At 44.4% G+C, this 18,832-nt stretch overlaps 2 protein-coding genes across 2 annotated transcripts; both read left to right on the top strand.

Moving 5' to 3' along the window:
* Positions 1-2,921: 2,921 nt before the first annotated feature.
* LOC125552336 (SEC7-like guanine nucleotide exchange family protein) lies at positions 2,922-11,983 on the top strand. Its single transcript, XM_048715841.2, has 11 exons — positions 2,922-4,294; positions 5,691-6,008; positions 6,124-6,469; positions 6,633-7,055; positions 7,130-7,416; positions 7,580-7,853; positions 8,411-8,889; positions 9,000-9,321; positions 9,430-9,784; positions 9,889-10,574; positions 11,108-11,983. Exons 1-11 carry the CDS (start codon positions 3,027-3,029, stop codon positions 11,714-11,716), a joined length of 5,367 nt encoding a protein of 1,788 aa, XP_048571798.2. The 5' UTR covers positions 2,922-3,026; the 3' UTR covers positions 11,717-11,983.
* A 201-nt stretch (positions 11,984-12,184) lies between these two features.
* Positions 12,185-13,636, top strand: LOC125552339 (high molecular mass early light-inducible protein HV58, chloroplastic-like). Its single transcript, XM_048715845.2, has 2 exons — positions 12,185-12,800; positions 12,893-13,636. Exons 1-2 carry the CDS (start codon positions 12,684-12,686, stop codon positions 13,343-13,345), a joined length of 570 nt encoding a protein of 189 aa, XP_048571802.2. The 5' UTR covers positions 12,185-12,683; the 3' UTR covers positions 13,346-13,636.
* The last annotated feature ends 5,196 nt before the right edge of the window (positions 13,637-18,832 follow it).

Below are 18,832 nucleotides of genomic sequence, written 5' to 3' on the forward strand. Positions count from 1 at the left end.
AGGCACTCTTCCCCTACGGCTGAAGCATGCCCACTCCGATGAGCGATGCATCCGGACATGAGGAAGATATGGTGGAGGCGGAGGCCATAGAGGTGGAAGCCACAGAGGGTAGCCATGTCGTGGGAATGGAGATCAGTCATGATCGGCATTAGACTAGGTGATTAGTTGAAGTATGTCCCATATTATACCTCCAGAGTCGTCTTAGCTCTGATTTTAGTTGAAGCATGTTCGAAATGTAATGAAGTTGGTTCGATTTATATGAAATCCGCCATGTTTGCATGAATTTCATCCGGTTAGTTAAAAATGGTTGAAATGTATGCATGCATCGTTGGGTGGCCGGCTCCCGCGTTAGTGTCCGTGGACTGGTCCTCTTTGTCCGCGGACGGATGTCAGAGCAAATTTGCGGGTCAACGTCGAAGATGCCCTAATTGCTTGGAAAATGTGGCCCAATAGAGTATCAACCGAGCTTGGCCTTCTAGCAATGAGGGCAATGATTCTCAAGAAATGCAAATCCGACTTGTGTCATAAAATTCAACTTTGGCCCAGCCCAACAAGGACCGTACCCCTGCCACGTGCCACCCGCTATGTCATCATCGTTGAGCTCACTCCCATCACTTTGTTGCCTCGATCGCCCGCATAGCCTCTCTGAGCATGCAGATGACCACTAATATCATCGACAAGTGGGTCCCACACACGCTATTTGCTACCAGTCCTTGATAGGTTTTTCTTTTCTGAGAACGAGTGAAGCACCATATCCCGGGAGGTCCTTTTTCAAATAGTCACCTTTCAAATAGGCAGCGACCGACTGGGTCGGCCCATCAATGATGCATGTTGCATGTTTTTTTTTGTTTTTTCTTTACTAGTTTTCACTTTTCTATTTTTTTCTTTTTATTTTTCATTTTTATTTGTTTCTTAAAAATGTTCAAAATTTCAAAAAGTGTCCATAATTTCCAAAATTGTTCGAAAATTCAAACATTATCTGCATTCGTAAAAAATGTTCCGAAATTCAAAAAGTGTTCTATTTACAATTTGATTTGAATCTCTAAAAATGTTCACATTTTAAAAAATTGACCACAAATTCAATAAATGTTTATATTTTCAAAAAGTGTTTGGAATTTAAATTTTTCCCATATTTTGAAAAGTATTTTTTTGGGAAAATTTTTGTTGGAAATTCTGGTTTCTTGGAATTTCAAATAATTGTAATATATTTTTTAATATTCCTACACATTTTTTTAAAACCTGATAATTTTTTGAATTACGTACATTTCCGGAAATATTCTTTTTGAAACTGTGATTTATTTTAAAAAGTATAACATCATTTGAATTGTGAAAAGAAAATTGAAAACATGAACAATTTTTTTGAAGAACACATACATTTCAAATATGATGATATTTATAATTTACAAATATTTTTTAAAACATGAACACTTTTTGAATTATGTTTTTTTGTGAATAAGAACATTTTTCAAAAAGTTTGATTTTTTTTCAAAAAAAAGACAGAGAAACTTGAAAAAGAAAAAAAGAAAGGCGAAAAAGAAAAGGAAAAAAGAAACAAAAAAAGAAAGTAAAAAGAAACTAAAACATTATATAAAACAAACAGAAAAAAACAGGTTCTGGAGTTGGAATTCTCCAGAAGGTTCCCTACCTGAAACCAACGTACATGTTAAATGGCCGACCCAAGTGATCGCTAGCCCGTGCATCCGTGTGCGAATGATTGACGCTTTGACACTTAGGACGTGTTTGGTTGGGAATATTTCGCCCGTTATCTGATTACACCGCAATTTATTACCCTAAAATGTGTTTGATTGATCTGGCCTATACACGCATACCGTGTAAACAAGTTCCACCGTAGGTCAAGGCCCATTCCGCCCACCCCCACCATAATCTAATAACGAAACCGCTCTGCTTTGGTCTTCTCCTTTGACGACTTCGCTCCTTCCTCGACCTCCTCAACCATGGACCTGCCTTGTAGCCCTATTATTTCGTGTGGCGTCATCTCCACACATGGAGCTACCAACCATGGCAGATCTACACGTTCCAATCTCCAAGCTGTGAAGAAATGTCGATGTTTGTTGATTGTGGAAAACCAAGTGACGGCTCTGGTGTGGATCCACGGCCGTGATTTGTGTCTTTCTGCTCTTCAGTTTATTCTTTATTTTTTTGCTATTTTTGGATCCGTTTCGGAATCTACTGCTACGGATTTCTATGGTAGTCTCACTGTTTTAGACTTTCAGTTCGGAGCTACACATCACCAAACGACACAATTGATTACAATCCAATTTTGGAGTTGAACCAACATGTTTAAAAAATTGCACATACCGTTTACATTGCCAGGGTGACCTGTTTACGATTACGGTTGCGTTACCCATTGTCGAACCAAACACCTCCTTAAGTATGCCGCCCAGACCACGTGACACATGTGGTAAGCAATCCAAACAATTCAAAAAAAAAGTATGCCACCCATAGTTTTTTTTAGGGAAATATGCCGCCCAGGGGTGCATATACAGAGTGGGCTGGACTAGCTGTATTTTAATTGGTTGCAAAATATGGCCCAGTAGAGTGTATCAACCGAGCTCGGCCTTCTAGTAACGAGGCCCATGATTCTCGAGAAATGCAAATCCGGCCCGTATCCTAAAAGTCAACTTTAGCCCAGCCCAGCAAGGACTGTACCCCTGCCACCTGCCCCCCCGCTATGTATGTCATCGTCGTTGAGCTCACTCCCATCACTTTGTTGCCTCGATCGCCCGCGTAGCCTCTCTGAACACGCAGATCACCACTAATATGACACCGACAAGTGGGTCCCACACACGCTCGTTCCCACCAGTCATCGACAGCTAATCGATCAGGTGCATTCCTCGCAAATCTACGCACGCGAACATCTCTCCCCTTCTTCGCCCCACTCGCCGATCCGAACCACCTCAAACCCCAGCACCGGACCCGTCACTCCCCTCCCCCGCCCCGCCCAGCCCAGATCCAGATCCACCCGGCGCGGCACAGCCGCGGCCACCAAAATCCCTAGAGGAATAATGGCCTCCGCGGCCGCAGCGGCGCCGCCGCCGCTGTCCTCGCCGGAGTCCGACCCGCGCCTCGTCGAGGCCTTCGTGCCTTTCCTCGAGAAGCTCGTGAAGAACGCCTCGTGGCGCAACAAGGCGCACTCCAAGCTCTCCCACACCGCCAAGTCCATCCTCGACCGCCTCCAGAGGCCCCCGCCCCCCTCGCCCACCGCGGCGCAGACCCCGTCCACCCCCACCTCGCCCTCCACGCCGACTTCCTCCTCCTGGCAGCCGGGCCCGCTCCGCAACCTCTCGCTCGAGGACTCGGAGCTGCTCCTCTCCCCCATCTCCTCCGCGCTCGGCTCCGGCAGCGCCAAGCTCGTCGAGGCCGCGCTCGAGCTACTCCACAGGCTGATCGCGCACTCCTACATCCATGGCGAGGCCGACCCGTCGGCTGACCCCTCGTCACAGCTCGTCGCTTCCCTGCTCGAGGCGGCCTGCAATGCGCTCCACCTCGACGACGAGCACATTGAGCTCCTCCTCCTCAAGACTCTCCTCTCTGCGGTCACATCCACCTCCGTGTGCCTCCACGGCGACTGCCTGCTCCGCGCTGTGCGCGCCTGCTATGATATGTATCTGGGGAGCCGTAGCACCGTGAATCAGGCCACTGCCAAGGCGTCGCTCGTGCAGATGTTGGTAATCGTCTTCCGCAGAATGGAGGCAGATTCATCAACGATCCCCGTGCAGCCCATCGTCGTGGCTGAAGTGATTGAGTTGCCTGATGCTGGCTCAGGTGCATCACCCACCGCCGATGTCACCTTCGTACAGGGATTCATCTCGAAGATCATGGTGGACATTGATGGTGCATTCACACCTCTGGCACGGACAACCTCGTCTGCTGCGGCAGGCACTGTGCCCCATGATGGTGCTTTTGAGACGACCGCAGCAGCTGAGGAAGGGGCAAATCCTGCGGACTTGCTTGATTCAACGGATAAGGACATGCTGGATGCCAAGTACTGGGAGATTAGCATGTACAAGACAGCTCTTGAGGGTCGTAAGGATGAGCTTGGCGTGGAGGGGGCAGTGGTAGCCACTTTGGATGATGATGCTGATGTCAGGATTGGGAATAAGCTGCGGAGAGATGCTTTCTTAGTTTTCCGGGCATTATGTAAGCTCTCGATGAAGACACCGCCGAAGGATGCACCAGCTGATCCGATAGTGATGCGGGGGAAGATCCTTGCTCTTGAACTTCTCAAGATCTTGCTTGAAAATGCTGGGGCTGTGTTCCGCACCAGCGAGAGGTACAAATTCCCTTGCCTGAAGTTATTCTGCCCCAGATCTTCTGAATTTCTTTTTATAATCTGGTAACAACATTGAGCAAAAGTTTGAGCACCATTTTATTCCTTGAAACGTGGTCTAGTCACAGCTTAAGGAAGAGATGAATTCTTTGACGAACTCTTTTGAAAAGATTAGGCATTGATTTACGGGTAGTACATTTGGATTAATCTATAATAATTGATGTTGCTCTGTTCATAACATTGATAATAAAAATCAGTATTGAAATTCATGTTGCAATTTACAGAAGTTAGATGTGTGTAATTTATGCTTGTTGCTACGATATTGAAATCAAAATGTAATCGATCAATCTCACATAAAAGTGGTTCAGTGAGGTTGATTCTGACAATTGCATTTTGATGGGACTGCATGGCTGCACACCCATGCAATGAGGGTTATGATCTGATGTCATTTGTCACTAGATGTCTTACCTCCTTAAAAACCTTGATACCATGTTACTTGCTAGAGAAGCAATCTACACTCCTCAACAAAGTGGATACTGTATCAGGAAGAGGAGCTAGCTATTGTCATAGGAAAATTGATTGGTTTTGAATTATATACGTTGACACATTGTTGGTTATTTTGTTGGTTCTGTCTGTCTCCTCTTCTTGAAACTTGAAAGTAATGCCAATTTGGTTGATAATACAATTGTATTTGTTGAATAACTATAAATGATAAAGTGGGTACAAATTTTGGGTTACAACCTATCATTCTAACGAAGTTGCATTGCCCATGAGAGTCATGGTGATTGATTCTGTTATGTTGATTAAAATGAAGTAGGGACCTGTAAACGAACCAGTTGGTAGTGATGGTCTATTTTTCCTCGGGGTCGTACCAACAGTCTGATTTGGTACTAACGGTTCCGATCGTGATGGGATTCTCATCATCCACTTAAACCTGTTTTCTAAAAACATCCCACTATATTGTACTCCCTCCGTCCCAAAATTCTTGTCTTAGATACATCCGTATTTAGACAAATCTAAGACAAGAATTTTGGGACGGAGGGAGTACATTTTTGGATATGCCTAGCAACACCTCATTCAATAAAGTAACTAGTCTTGCAAACTTGTAGTATGTCATTTTTACTCTGTAGCAAGACTCATGTTTCTTGCTAGTAAAATAGTAATGGGCATGTGTATTGTCATGCCTACCAAGGTATATTACTGTAGCTTTTCAGGTAGAACAGCTTCTTCTCAAAGTACACTATGCTGGTGTAGCTAATACAATTGTATCTTCATATTGACTGTGCTATAGTCACATTTTCTTGTCAACTGCTACAGAGTTCTTATACCCATCTGCTTGATGTTTTATTTATCGAGTATACTTCTTTTTGGCCTAACTATCTTGTTTTAACTCGGTCAGGTTTCTAGGTGCTATCAAGCAGTATTTGTGCCTATCACTTTTGAAGAACTGTGCCTCGTCACATATGATTGTTTTTCAGTTATCTTGTTCTATTTTTATTAGCTTGGTTTCAAGATTTAGGCCAGGATTGAAGGCAGAAATTGGAGTATTTTTTCCCATGATCATTCTAAGAGTTCTGGAAAATATTGCACAACCAAATTTTCAAGCAAAGATGATAGTTCTTCGTTTTTTGGAGAAGCTCTGTACTGATTCTCAAATCTTGGTTGACATTTTCATCAATTACGACTGTGATGTCCACTCATCGAACATATTTGAGAGGTACTGCATCACTCACTTTTCATTACTATAGTTGACTAGTGAGGTTTTAGTCTCATAAATAGCTGCAGAAACCTATTTACTATTGTGTTTCATTTTCTGTATGTTTTTCCGGCAGGATGGTCAACGGTCTGCTTAAAACAGCTCAAGGGCCTCCTGCGGGTATTGCTACCACATTGGTACCGCCTCAGGATACGACAATGAAGAGTGAAGCAATGAAATGCTTAGTTTCTATCCTCAGATCCATGGGAGATTGGATGAATAAGCAGCTACGTATTCCAGATCCTGACTCTCCTAAGATTGAATCAGAGCAAAACGATAATGATGGTGGAAATGAGTTTCCCCAGACAGAGATCAATGGAGATGCTTCTAGCGAGGTATCCGATTCACATTCAGAAGTATCAAATGGGGTTTCAGAGGCTGCATCTTTGGAGCAGCGTCGAGCTTACAAAATGGAACTTCAGGTGGATCTCATTCCACAGTTAGTTACTTTTATGCATTTTCAATGAGAATGTGGCAATGTTCTGCTGGTTGCTGTTCTGTCCTGAATTACTTGCCACAGTTCCATTATATTTAGGTTGATTCATTTCCTTTTTCTTATGTGGTCAACTGCTTTATGAATGACAGGAGGGTATCGCTCTGTTTAACCGGAAGCCTAGAAAGGGAATTGAATTCTTAATAAATGCCAACAAGGTCGGGGAGTCAGCTGAGGATATAGCTGCTTTCCTGAAAAGTACTTCTGGCTTGAACAAGACTATGATTGGTGATTATTTAGGGGAAAGGGAAGATTTATCCCTCAAAGTCATGCATGCATATGTGGATTCTTTTAATTTTCAGAATATGGAATTTGATGAAGCGATCAGAGCCTTTCTTCAAGGTTTTAGGCTTCCTGGAGAAGCTCAAAAGATTGATCGGGTTATGGAGAAATTTGCAGAGCGTTACTGCAAATGCAACCCAAAGGCCTTTTCGAGTGCAGACACAGCTTATGTTCTTGCTTATTCAGTCATAATGCTTAACACTGATGCACATAACCCAATGGTCAAAAATAAGGTATTTTCAAGTTATGCTTGAGCATACAATTTACACATTTTCTGATGCTATTCCTAATGTATTAATTGGTGCAGATGTCACCAGAAGATTTCATAAGAAACAATCGTGGTATTGATGATGGGAAAGACCTACCAGAAGAATTTATGAGGTCCTTGTATGGAAGGATTTGGAAAAAAGAAATTAAGATGAAAGAAGACGAATTTGTTCCTCATCAGCAACAATCAACAAGCTCTAACAAAATTCTTGGGTTGGATAACATTCTTAACATTGTTATACGCAAACGAGGTTCAGCTATGGAGACGAGTGATGATCTCATTAAGCATATGCAGGAGCAATTCAAAGAAAAGGCTCGTATGTCTGAGTAAGTTATGCTGGACTCTAGATTAATAATTGTAAACTAAGTTACACTGTTTACTTGATCAATTATATATTTTTTGCCCAAATGTTTATGCAATCGTATTATTTTTGTTGATCTCCTTCACTGTAAATAATATATGTGGATCTTTTTTGAATGAATGATTTAGGTCAATATTTTATCCAGCCACGGATGTAGTAATTTTGAAGTTCATGGTCGAGGTTTGTTGGGCTCCTATGCTTGCTGCCTTCAGTGTGCCACTTGACCAGAGTGACGATGAAATTGTCATATCCCAGTGTCTTGAGGGATTTCGCTGTGCAATACATGTCACCGCAGCTATGTCGATGAAGACTCAAAGGGATGCTTTCATTACATCGCTTGCCAAGTTTACATCACTTCACTCTGCTGCGGATATCAAGCAGAAAAATATTGAAGCGATTAAGGTTTGTTCTGCATATCTGGTGTGAATATTGAATCTCTTAGGTGTTTGACTGGTATACTACCGGCAGAGAAGTTGCTTCTATTATTAGTGATTGTCTAAAGAGAATAATCATTAAAGCAAAAAATGGTACTCAGAAGTTTGTTTTGCGTTGGTTGGCTTTAAAAGGCTAGATGCAACTGATTTATGACCTAACTGGTTCCATGCTAAATTGTTGGGAAAGTGCATGATAATAGCTGGATGTGATGTTCTGAGGAGAGCTGCTCTGCATCTCTGTTAAAGCAGCTATATTTGCTCCTTGTGTGTACTGAGCATTTGGTATTTTTTTCACAGTTGGTATAGTTATTCTGGGTGACTGAGAAAATGTTGAAAGAAAAAACTATTCATGGGACTCATCTTTTGCCTCTTTTGGCCTGCCATTTGAATGTTTCTGTTGCACACTCCATTACAAGCATACGTCGTTGTGCTAATTGCAGTTTACCAAATCTTACTTTGAGCATAATGATATAATCAGTTTTTTCCATTCTCACTCTTTTGTTGTGGTGGTGAATTGCCTCTTAGGCAATTCTGTTGATTGCAGATGAAGACGGAAATTACTTGCAAGAAGCATGGGAGCATATATTGACCTGTGTTTCTCGTTTCGAGAATCTACATCTTGTAGGTGAAGGTGCTCCTCCAGATGCCACTTTCTTTGCACTGCAACAGCCAGACCTTGATAAATCAAAACAGGCTAAATCCTCGATTATCCCTGGTTTGAAAAAGAAGGCTCCAACTGCTGGTGCTGCTTCTAAAAGAGGTACTTATGACAGCGCTGGTGTTGGTGGAAAAGCTTCTGGTGTTGATCAAATGAATAATGCGGTGACAATCCTCTTGGAGCAAGTCGGGATGGCTGAAATGAATCGTGTATTCATAAGAAGTCAAAATCTCAACAGTGAGGGTATAATTGATTTTGTAAAGGCCCTTTGTAAGGTTTCAATGGAGGAATTGCGGTCTGCTTCTGATCCACGTGTTTTTAGCCTGACTAAGATTGTTGAAATCACGTAAGGAATCTATGATGTCATCTCAGCAATCTATAAACATTGCAATATGTTTGTTTACACTCTTATTGCACTATATAGTCACTGAAGTATGATTGTTTCTTTTTCTCTAGGCATTACAATATGAACCGCATCAGGCTTGTCTGGTCAAGCATATGGCATGTCTTGTCTGAATTTTTTGTTACCATTGGCTGCTCAGAAAATCTTTCAATTGCAATATTTGCTATGGATTCATTGCGGCAGCTGGCAATGAAGTTCCTGGAGCGAGAAGAACTGGCCAACTACAATTTCCAAAATGAATTTATGAAGCCTTTTGTTGTTGTAATGAGGAAGAGTAGAGCTGTTGAGATAAGAGAACTAATCATCAGGTGTGTATCTCAAATGGTACTGGCCCGTGTTAATCATGTGAAGTCAGGGTGGAAAAGCATGTTTATGGTATGTTATCTGTACTTGCACTCATGTACCTTGATTTTGATACGAGACACTTTGGAGCAGTTTTATTCTTGTTTCTGAATGCTGATTTGTTTTGTGCATAAATTTCAGGTTTTTGCAACGGCATCATATGATGATCATAAAAACATTGTACTCTTGGCCTTTGAAATTATTGAGAAGATTTTGCGAGATTATTTCCCCTACATTACCGAGACTGAGTCTTCAACTTTCACTGATTGTGTGAACTGTCTTATTGCGTTCACCAACAGTAGGTTTAACAAGGATATAAGCCTTAATGCAATTGGTTTTCTTCGATTCTGTGCGGCAAAGTTGGCAGAAGGTGACATCGGGTCCTCTTCAAGGCTGAAGGAACCTTCGCCTCGTTTGACCAAGGATGGAAAGCAGGAAGGTGCAATTCAGGTTGATAAGGATGATCATATACACTTTTGGTTTCCTTTATTAGCAGGTAGTTACATTCTCCTTTTTTTCAAGATGGACCTTTCTATTGTTTTCCATTGACTTATTATTTACTAGTAATGATGTGTGGCGCCAACTTGTCAAACCTTGCAGGATTGTCTGAACTTACTTTCGACCTTAGACCAGAAATTAGGAAAAGTTCCTTGCAGGTGTTATTTGACACATTAAGAAACCATGGCCATGTTTTCTCTCTTCCTTTGTGGGAGAAGGTGTTTGATTCAGTACTTTTCCCAATATTTGATTATGTACGGCATGCTATTGATCCATCTGGTGGTTCTTCACAAGGACAAAATGCGGAAAATGATCCTGCAGAGCTTGATCAAGATGCTTGGATGTATGAAACGTGCACGTTGGCCCTTCAGCTAGTTGTTGACCTTTTCGTCAAGTTCTATGACACTGTCCATCCACTTCTGAGGAAAGTTCTTTCACTCTTGACAAGTTTCATTAAGCGTCCCCATCAGAGTCTTGCTGGTATAGGCATTGCTGCATTTGTTCGCCTGATGAGCAGTGCTGGCTCTGTCTTCGTGGATGAAAAATGGCTGGAAGTCGTGTTGTCTTTGAAAGAAGCTACCACAGAGACGCTTCCTGACTTCTCTTATATCGCATCTGGAGCTTACCTTGAAAATGTACCAATAGAAAATGGAGACTCTTCAGATAAGAGAGAAGACGAATCTCAACCATCAGAGGATGGTACTGAAGAAACCTCTAGATCAAGGAACCTGTATTTTGCAATTGCTGATGCCAAGTGCCGAGCTGCTGTCCAACTCCTATTGATTCAGGTCTGTAGTATTTCTTCTGCAACTGATCTTTGTTTTCATGTGCTCGGAAGCATATTGTTTTCACCATCGTTCCATTTTCCTGGATTATTGAAGTCTGGCGCATCGCCTCTCACCTTGTCAAATAGGCATGCTAATAAGGGAGGTGAGAGTGTGAGGAAGGAGAAAGTGAAGAACTTCATACAGCTATATCCCACAACATATCTCTAGCCGAACACTGTAGGAATTGATTTCTCCATTCAGACACGACAAGAGTGTCTGATGAGAATGACTTAAGATTCTTAGACCGGAACACACAGAGCTTGTCGAACTTTAACTCTAGCTTAACATGTAGCAGTATGGGTTGTTAGTTTTGCACAGTACCTAGTTCGGACCTTTTATCTTGCTATATTAGTTATTAATGCAAATTCTAGTCTCCTTTCTTCATTAATTTTATTCTGTGCATGCATTCTGCTTTATCATGTTTATCATGCAATAGGCTGGTAATTGCAACATGACCGTGTTTAATTTACTTATATGTATTTCACTTTCTGTAGGCTGTGATGGAGATATATAACATGTACAGAGCTCAGTTGTCGGCACAGAACACAGTAATCCTCTTTGAGGCCTTGCATACTGTTGCCACTCATGCTCACAAGATAAACAGTGACAACGACCTGCGGACCAAGTTGCAGGAGCTGGGCTCTATGACCCAAATGCAGGACCCGCCATTACTACGCCTTGAGAACGAGTCATATCAGTTGTGCCTCACTATCCTCCAGAATATATTCTTGGACAGAGCTCCAGACGAAGGGAGCTTAGAGGTCGAAACCCACCTAGTTGGACTTTGCAAGGAGGTTCTTGAGGTATACTTGAGCACAGCAAGGCCTGCTCACCTTTCTGGCGGTATACAGCCGCTTGGCCATTGGCTTATTCCGGTTGGTTCGTCAAAGCGGAGAGAGCTTGCTGCCAGGGCACCGCTTGTTGTCTCAACATTGCAAGCTATCAGCGGTCTCGGTGACTCATCTTTTGAGAAGAACCTTGGCCAGTTCTTCCCCCTACTAGCTGGTCTCATCAGCTGTGAGCATGGTTCAGGTGAAGTGCAGGTGGCCTTGAGTGATATGTTTAGCACTTGGGTTGGCCCAATCGTGCTTCAGTCCTGTTGATGCTGAAGCACCCTGTGATATAGTATACCTCCACATGTAAGTTATTCTTTGTTCCAGACTTCCAGTGTCATATCTTTCTGTTGCTCCGTTTCCCCCCATTTTGTTGTGTTCATTATTTTAGTCGTTGTGGGAAGTGGTGTCTTGAGCCGAACTGATCATGTAGATCCTTTCCCCTTTTATGCTCTTGGTTTTCTGCATTGGGAGCGTGTATGTTACAAGATGATTAAATTATATGCCTTAGTATATAGTTCACCAAGTTATTGAGCAGTTCGTTCTGCTTTGGGAAATGTTTGTAACTGCCGCTGTCCGAAGCACAGGAAGCTTCAGCATTGTGTTATACATTTCATTAACTTTTGATTGGCATCAGATGGTTCTAGAAACTTAATTCTCCGATGAACAAACCCGTACCATGCTTTGACCCGCATCTACGTACATAGTAGTACTCCAGTTAATTGTATCTGCCGTGAGAGGCTGCCACTTTTTAAACACGAGACTGCCGACACTAAAACATCTTGGTAGCCCTTCGTCATCGTGTCTCTGGAATAGAGCCAACGCTCTACGCAGGCCTGCGTGTCTCTCTAATGGCTTCTCGTTATCTCGCGCCAAAAGACCTAAGCCCGGGCACAAGTATCTCCGCGTGCCCGGCACTTTCTGGAGTCTTCCGCGGTCCGTGGAGTACACTTGTGCCACTTTTTCTGGCACCTTTTGTCGAGCTCCGGAGGCCACTCCATGGTGCCCTGGACGTCCACGTCGTGACCGCTCTCGTTGCACGCACACTTCTACACGTTCACGGCTGGGGAGTGCCCGCCGACGTGGCCACCGCCGCGGCCACCCCCTCGCGGCCGGGCTAGCTCGTCCTCCCCGGGCCTATATAATCGCACGCTCGTCATTGGCATCAGCACGCAATAATCACAGTCCACAACGAACCAAGTGTGATCTAGCCAGTCCCTGCATCCTGCTGGGAGTAATGACGACCATGGTTGCCTTGAGTTCCTTCGCCGGCGCCACCGTCGTCGGCCGCCCCGCCTCCTGGTCTCCGGCACTGCCGCGTCGGCGCGCCCTCCTCATCAGGGCCCAGACCGAGGTAAGCCTCTTTTGCCTAACTGACTCTGCCATCATAACTTGCTTACTCTGAACAAGTTTGAACTGGCTGTACTGACTCACGATGCTTTGCAGCCGGATATCGAGTCGACCAAGGAGACGACGAGCGCATCGACATCCTCCCCAACCCAAACCCCGACCCCAAGCCCGGTGGTGCCCAAGCCCAAGCCCAAGGCTAACCCCTCGGTCTGGGACGCGCTCGCGTTCAGCGGCCCAGCGCCCGAGCGCATCAACGGCCGGCTCGCTATGGTGGGCTTCGTGGCGGCGCTCTCCGTCGAGGCAGCGCGCGGCGGCGGGCTACTCGACCAGGCCGGCAGCGGCGCCGGGCTGGGATGGTTCCTGACAACCGCTGCGGTGTTCTCGGTGGCGTCGCTGGTGCCGCTCCTTCAGGGCCAGAGCGTGGAGAGCAAGTCCAGCGGCGTATGGAGCGCCGACGCCGAGCTATGGAACGGCCGCTTCGCCATGCTCGGCCTCGTCGCACTCGCCATCACCGAGTTCATCACCGGCACGCCTTTCGTCAACGTCTGAAACTAGTTAGTGTAGTGCAGTACGCTTGCACGTGCATGTACATATTTGTTGGTCATGCTGAGGAACTAGGACTACGGACCACGCGACAAGCGTGGTAAAAGCAATCTCAAATTGACAAAAAAAAAAACTAGGACTACGGACCACGCGACAAGCGTGGTAAAAGCAATCTCAAATTGACAAAAAAAAACTAGGAGTACGGACTCTGACATTCTGTAAGCCGTATCATTAGGTTGTCTTTCTTGGTGATGATGTCTTGGAGCCTACAATTAATGCAGGAGTGAATTGCGTCCATGCTAATACTCCCATTCTACCAAGACGCTTGCGTATTTTAAGATTCAATTTTGATCATCAATTAGACGGGCAATATATAAATTTTGGGACTTCAAATTTATACCATCAAAAAGTTATTCAAATACGAATTCAACGGTATAACTTTTGTCTACATAACCCACATTTTCTTGGTCAAACCGACGGTTGAACTTACCCAGCCCTTACCCATTCCGTTTAAGCTTATCCACCAGGTAAATGGGTACCCGTGGGTAAAAATATTCATGTTTCAATAACATCAATTTGAATGAAACGTAATCATAAACAACAACATAGAATCATAATTTATAAACAACACATAATAATATTGATACATACTTATAAACAACAACCCATCATAAACACAACACATTTTATAAACATCAACACTTTCTTGTAAACAACAGCACATCGAAGCATGAAAACAGTCATAAACAGTAGCACATAGTCATACACTTTAAATTCACAAACTCGCGACAAAGGGTAGATGTAATTTTTCCGTACTTGTTAGAATTTATAAGGGTACATGGGTATGCCAGGATGGGTTATATGATCTCGTACCCGTACCCACTCTACCCGATGGGTTTGAGATTTCCCTTTTTACATACCCATGGGTAACTTTTTGTCCCATACCCTTACCCTAATAGGGTTTTTACCCGCAGGGTACATGGGTAATGGGTACCCATTGCCATCCCTAGCCACCACATTCCTTGTGCCTCCCAAAAATCCACCACTTTGTTATTTTTCTTAATAAATCAAATGACCGTTCTGAGGCTACTAACCCGATTTCTGACATGGTTGGCCCCCCGACCAGGTGCCACGTCGGTCGAACCACACGACGAGTGGGTTGACGGTCGTTAGGTCAAAACGCCACGCTCCCCCACCTCTGCTTGCCCATTCCTCTTTCCACCGTCTCCCTCTCTCTCTGCCATGTGATGGTGACGACGGCTAAACCTAGCGGCGGCGGCAGCGAGTCAGTCAGCAGCGGAGGGACCGAAGGCGAGGGTGATGGGTTCTTGGAGGTAGACAACTGGCTCGACAACTGTAGTTTGCCTACTCAGCGAGCCCTCTGGCCGGAGCGATCCCCTTCGCCCCCTTCGATGCCGGAGGGGACATTGTGTTGGGGAACGTAGCAATAATTCAAAATTTTCCTACGTGTCACCAAGATCAATCTATGGAGTCATCTAGCAACGAGGGAGGAGTGGATCTACATACCCTTGTAGATCGCGCGCGGAAGCGTTCAAGAGAACGGGGTTGATGGAGTCGTACTCGTCGTGATCCAAATCACCGATGATCCTAGCGCCGAACGGACGACACCTCCGCGTTCAACACACGTACGGAGCAGCGACGTCTCCTCCTTCTTGATCCAGCAAGGGGGGAGGAGAGGTTGATGGAGATCCAACAGCACGACGGCGTGGTGGTGGAAGTAGCGGGATTCCAACAGGGCTTCGCCAAGCGCTACGGGAGGAGGGAGATGTGTCATGGGAGGGAGAGGGAGGCGCCAGGGCTTAGGTATGGTTTCCCTCCCTTCCCCCCACTATATATAGGGCCAAGGGAGAGGGGGAGGGCGCAGCCTTGCCCCTTCCTCCAAGGAAGGGTGCGGCCAAGGGGGGGGGGGGAGTCCATCCTCCCCAAGGCACCTCGGAGGTGCCTTCCCCCTTTAGGACTCTCCCCTCCTCTTGTCCCTTTGGCGCATGGGACTCTAGGGGCTGGTGCCCTTGGCCCATATAGGCCAAGGCGCACCCCCTACAGCCCATGTGGCCCCTGGGGCAGGTGGCCCCACCCGGTGGACCCCCGGGACCCTTCCGGTGGTCTCGGTACAATACCGGTGACCCCGAAACTTGTCCCGATGGCCAAAATAGCACTTCCTATATATAATTCTTTACCTCCGGACCATTCCGGAACTCCTCGTGACGTCCGGGATCTCATCCGGGACTCCGAACAACTTTCGGGTTACCGCATACTAATATCTCTATAACCCTAGCGTCACCGAACCTTAAGTGTCTAGACCCTACGGGTTCGGGAGACATGCAGACATGACCGAGATGACTCTCCGGCCAATAACCAACAACGGGATCTGGATACCCATGTTGGCTCCCACATGTTCCACGATGATCTCATCGGATGAACCACGATGTCAAGGACTTAATCAATCCCGTATACAATTCCCTTTGTCTATCGGTACGATACTTGCCCGAGATTCGATCGTCGGTATCCCGATACCTTGTTCAATCTCGTTACCGGCAAGTCTCTTTACTCGTTCCGTAACACATCATCCCGTGATCAACTCCTTGATCACATTGTGCACATTATGATGATGTCCTACCGAGTGGGCCCAGAGATACCTCTCCGTTTACACGGAGTGACAAATCCCAGTCTCGATTCGTGCCAACCCAACAGACACTTTCGGAGATACCTGTAGTGTACCTTTATAGCCACCCAGTTACGTTGTGACGTTTGGCACACCCAAAGCACTCCTACGGTATCCGGGAGTTGCACAATCTCATGGTCTAAGGAAATGATACTTGACATTAGAAAAAGCTTTAGCATACGAACTACATGATCTTGTGCTAGGCTTAGGATTGGGTCTTGTCCATCACATCATTCTCCTAATGATGTGATCCCGTTATCAACGACATCCAATGTCCATGGTCAGGAAACCGTAACCATCTATTGATCAACGAGCTAGTCAACTAGAGGCTTACTAGGGACATGGTGTTGTCTATGTATCCACACATGTATCTGAGTTTCCTATCAATACAATTCTAGCATGGATAATAAACGATTATCATGAACAAGGAAATATAATAATAACTAATTTATTATTACCTCTAGGGCATATTTCCAACAGTCTCCCACTTGCACTAGAGTCAATAATCCAGTTCACATCGATATGTGATTAACACTCAAGGTCACATCCCCATGTGACTAACACCCAAAGAGTTTACTAGAGTCAATAATCTAGTTCACATAACCATGTGATTAACACTCGATGAGTTCTGGGTTTGATCATGTTATGCTTGTGAGAGATGTTATAGTCAACAGGTCTGAATCTTTCAGATCCGTATGTACTTCGCAAATCTCTATGTCATCTTGTAGATGCAGCTACTACGCTATATTTGGAGCCATTTCAAATAACCGTTCTACTTGGAGCTATTCTAAATTGTTGCTCCATTATATGTATCCGGTATCTCTACTCAGAGCTATCCAGATAGGTGTTAAGCTTGCATCGACGTAACTCTTTACGTCGAACTCTTTATCACCTCCATAACCGAGAAAATTCCTTAGTCCACTAGTTACCAAGGATAACTTTGACCGCTGTCCTGTGATACATTCTTAGATCACTCTTGTACCCCTTGACTGACTCATGGCAAGGCACATTTCAGGTGCGGTACACAGCATAGCATACTGTAGAGCCTATGTCTTAAGCATAGGGGACGACCTTCGTCCTTTCTCTCTATTCTTCTGCCGTGGTCGAGCTTTAAGTCTTAACTTCATACCTTATAACTCAGGCAAGAACTCCTTCTTTGACTGATCCATCTTGAACACCTTCAAGATCATGTCAAGGTATGTGCTCATTTGAAAGTACCATTAAGCGTTTTGATCTATCCTTATAGATCTTGATGCTCAATGTTCAAGTAGCTTAATCCAGGCTTTCCATTGAAAAACACTTTCCAAATAACCCTATATGCTTTCCAGAAATTCTACGTCATTTCTGATCCATAATATGTCAACAACATATACTCATCAGAAATTCTATAGTGCTCCCACTCACTTCTTTGGAAATACAAGTTTCTCATAAACTTTGTATACACCCAAAATCTTTGATCATCTCATCAAAGCATACATTCCAACTCCGAGATGCCTACTCCAGTCCTTAGAAGGATTGCTGGAGCTTTGCATACTTATTAGCATCTCTCAGGATTGACAAAACCTTCCGGTTGTATCACATACAACCTTTCCTCAAGAAAATCATCGAGGAAACAATGTTTTGACATCCTATCTGCAAGATTTCATAAATGATGCAGTAATTGCTAATATAATTCCAACAGACTCTTAGCATCGCTACGAGTGAGAAAGTCTCATCGTAGTCAACTCCTTGAACTTGCCGGAAAACATCTTAACGACAAGTCGAGCTTTCTTAATGGTGACATTTACCATCATTGTCCGTCTTCCTTTTAAAATCCATCTGCACTCAACAGCCTTACGACCATCGAGCCGTTCTGCCAAAGTCTACACTTTGTTATCATACATGGATCCTCTCTCGGATTTTATGGCCTCGAGCCATTTATCGGAATCCGGGCCCACCATCGCTTCTCCATAGCTCGTAGGTTCATTGTTGTCTAGCAACATGACTTCCAAGACAGGATTACGTACCACTCTGAAGTAGTACGCATCCTTGTCATCCCACGAGGTTTGGTAGTGACTTGATCTGAAGTTTCATGATCACTATCATAAGCTTCCACTTCAATTGGTGTAGGTGCCATAGGAACAACTCCCTGTGCTCTGCCACACACTAGTTGAAGAGACGGTTCAATAACCTCATCAAGTCTCCACCATCCTCCCACTCAATTCTTTCGAGAGAAACTTTTCCTCGTGAAAGGACCCGATTCTAGAAACAATCCCTTATTGCTTTCGGATCTGAGACAGGAGGTATACCCAACTATTTTGGGTGTCCTATGAAGATGCATTTATCCGCTTTGGGTTCGAGCTTATCAGCCTGAAACTTTTTCACATAAGCGTCGCAGCCCCAAACTTTTAAGAAATGACAGCTTAGGTTTCTCTAAACCATAGTTCATACGGTGTCATCTCATCGGAATTACGTGGTGCCCTATTTAAAGTGAATGTGGTTGTCTCTAATGCCTAACCCATAAACTATCGTGGTAATTCGATAAGAGACATCATGGTATGCATCATATCCAATAGGGTGCAGTTATGATGTTCGGACACACCATCACACTATGGTGTTCCAGGCTGTATTAGTTGTGAAACAATTTCCATAATGTCTTAATTCTGTGCCAAACTCGTAATTCAGATATTCATCTCTATGATCATATCATAGATATTTTATCCTCTTGTCACGACGATCTTTCAACTTCACCCTGAAATTACTTGAACCTTTCAATAATTCAGACTCGTGATTCATCAAGTAAATATACTCAACATCTACTCAAATCATCT

This window comes from Triticum urartu, chromosome 4A, assembly GCF_056163025.1.
Source record: "Triticum urartu cultivar PI428250 chromosome 4A, HENAU_Tu73, whole genome shotgun sequence".
NCBI lineage: Eukaryota > Viridiplantae > Streptophyta > Magnoliopsida > Poales > Poaceae > Triticum > Triticum urartu.

Bases quoted from the DNA above. Each gene is read 5' to 3' on its own strand.
- LOC125552339 (XM_048715845.2), top strand. From the start codon at position 12,684: ATGACGACCATGGTTGCCTTGAGTTCCTTCGCCGGCGCCACCGTCGTC. The intron at 12,801-12,892 runs GTAAGCCTCTTT...GATGCTTTGCAG, and splicing joins TCATCAGGGCCCAGACCGAG to CCGGATATCGAGTCGACCAA.
- LOC125552336 (XM_048715841.2), top strand. From the start codon at position 3,027: ATGGCCTCCGCGGCCGCAGCGGCGCCGCCGCCGCTGTCCTCGCCGGAG. The intron at 4,295-5,690 runs GTACAAATTCCC...TAACTCGGTCAG, and splicing joins GTGTTCCGCACCAGCGAGAG to GTTTCTAGGTGCTATCAAGC. The intron at 10,575-11,107 runs GTCTGTAGTATT...CACTTTCTGTAG, and splicing joins TCCAACTCCTATTGATTCAG to GCTGTGATGGAGATATATAA.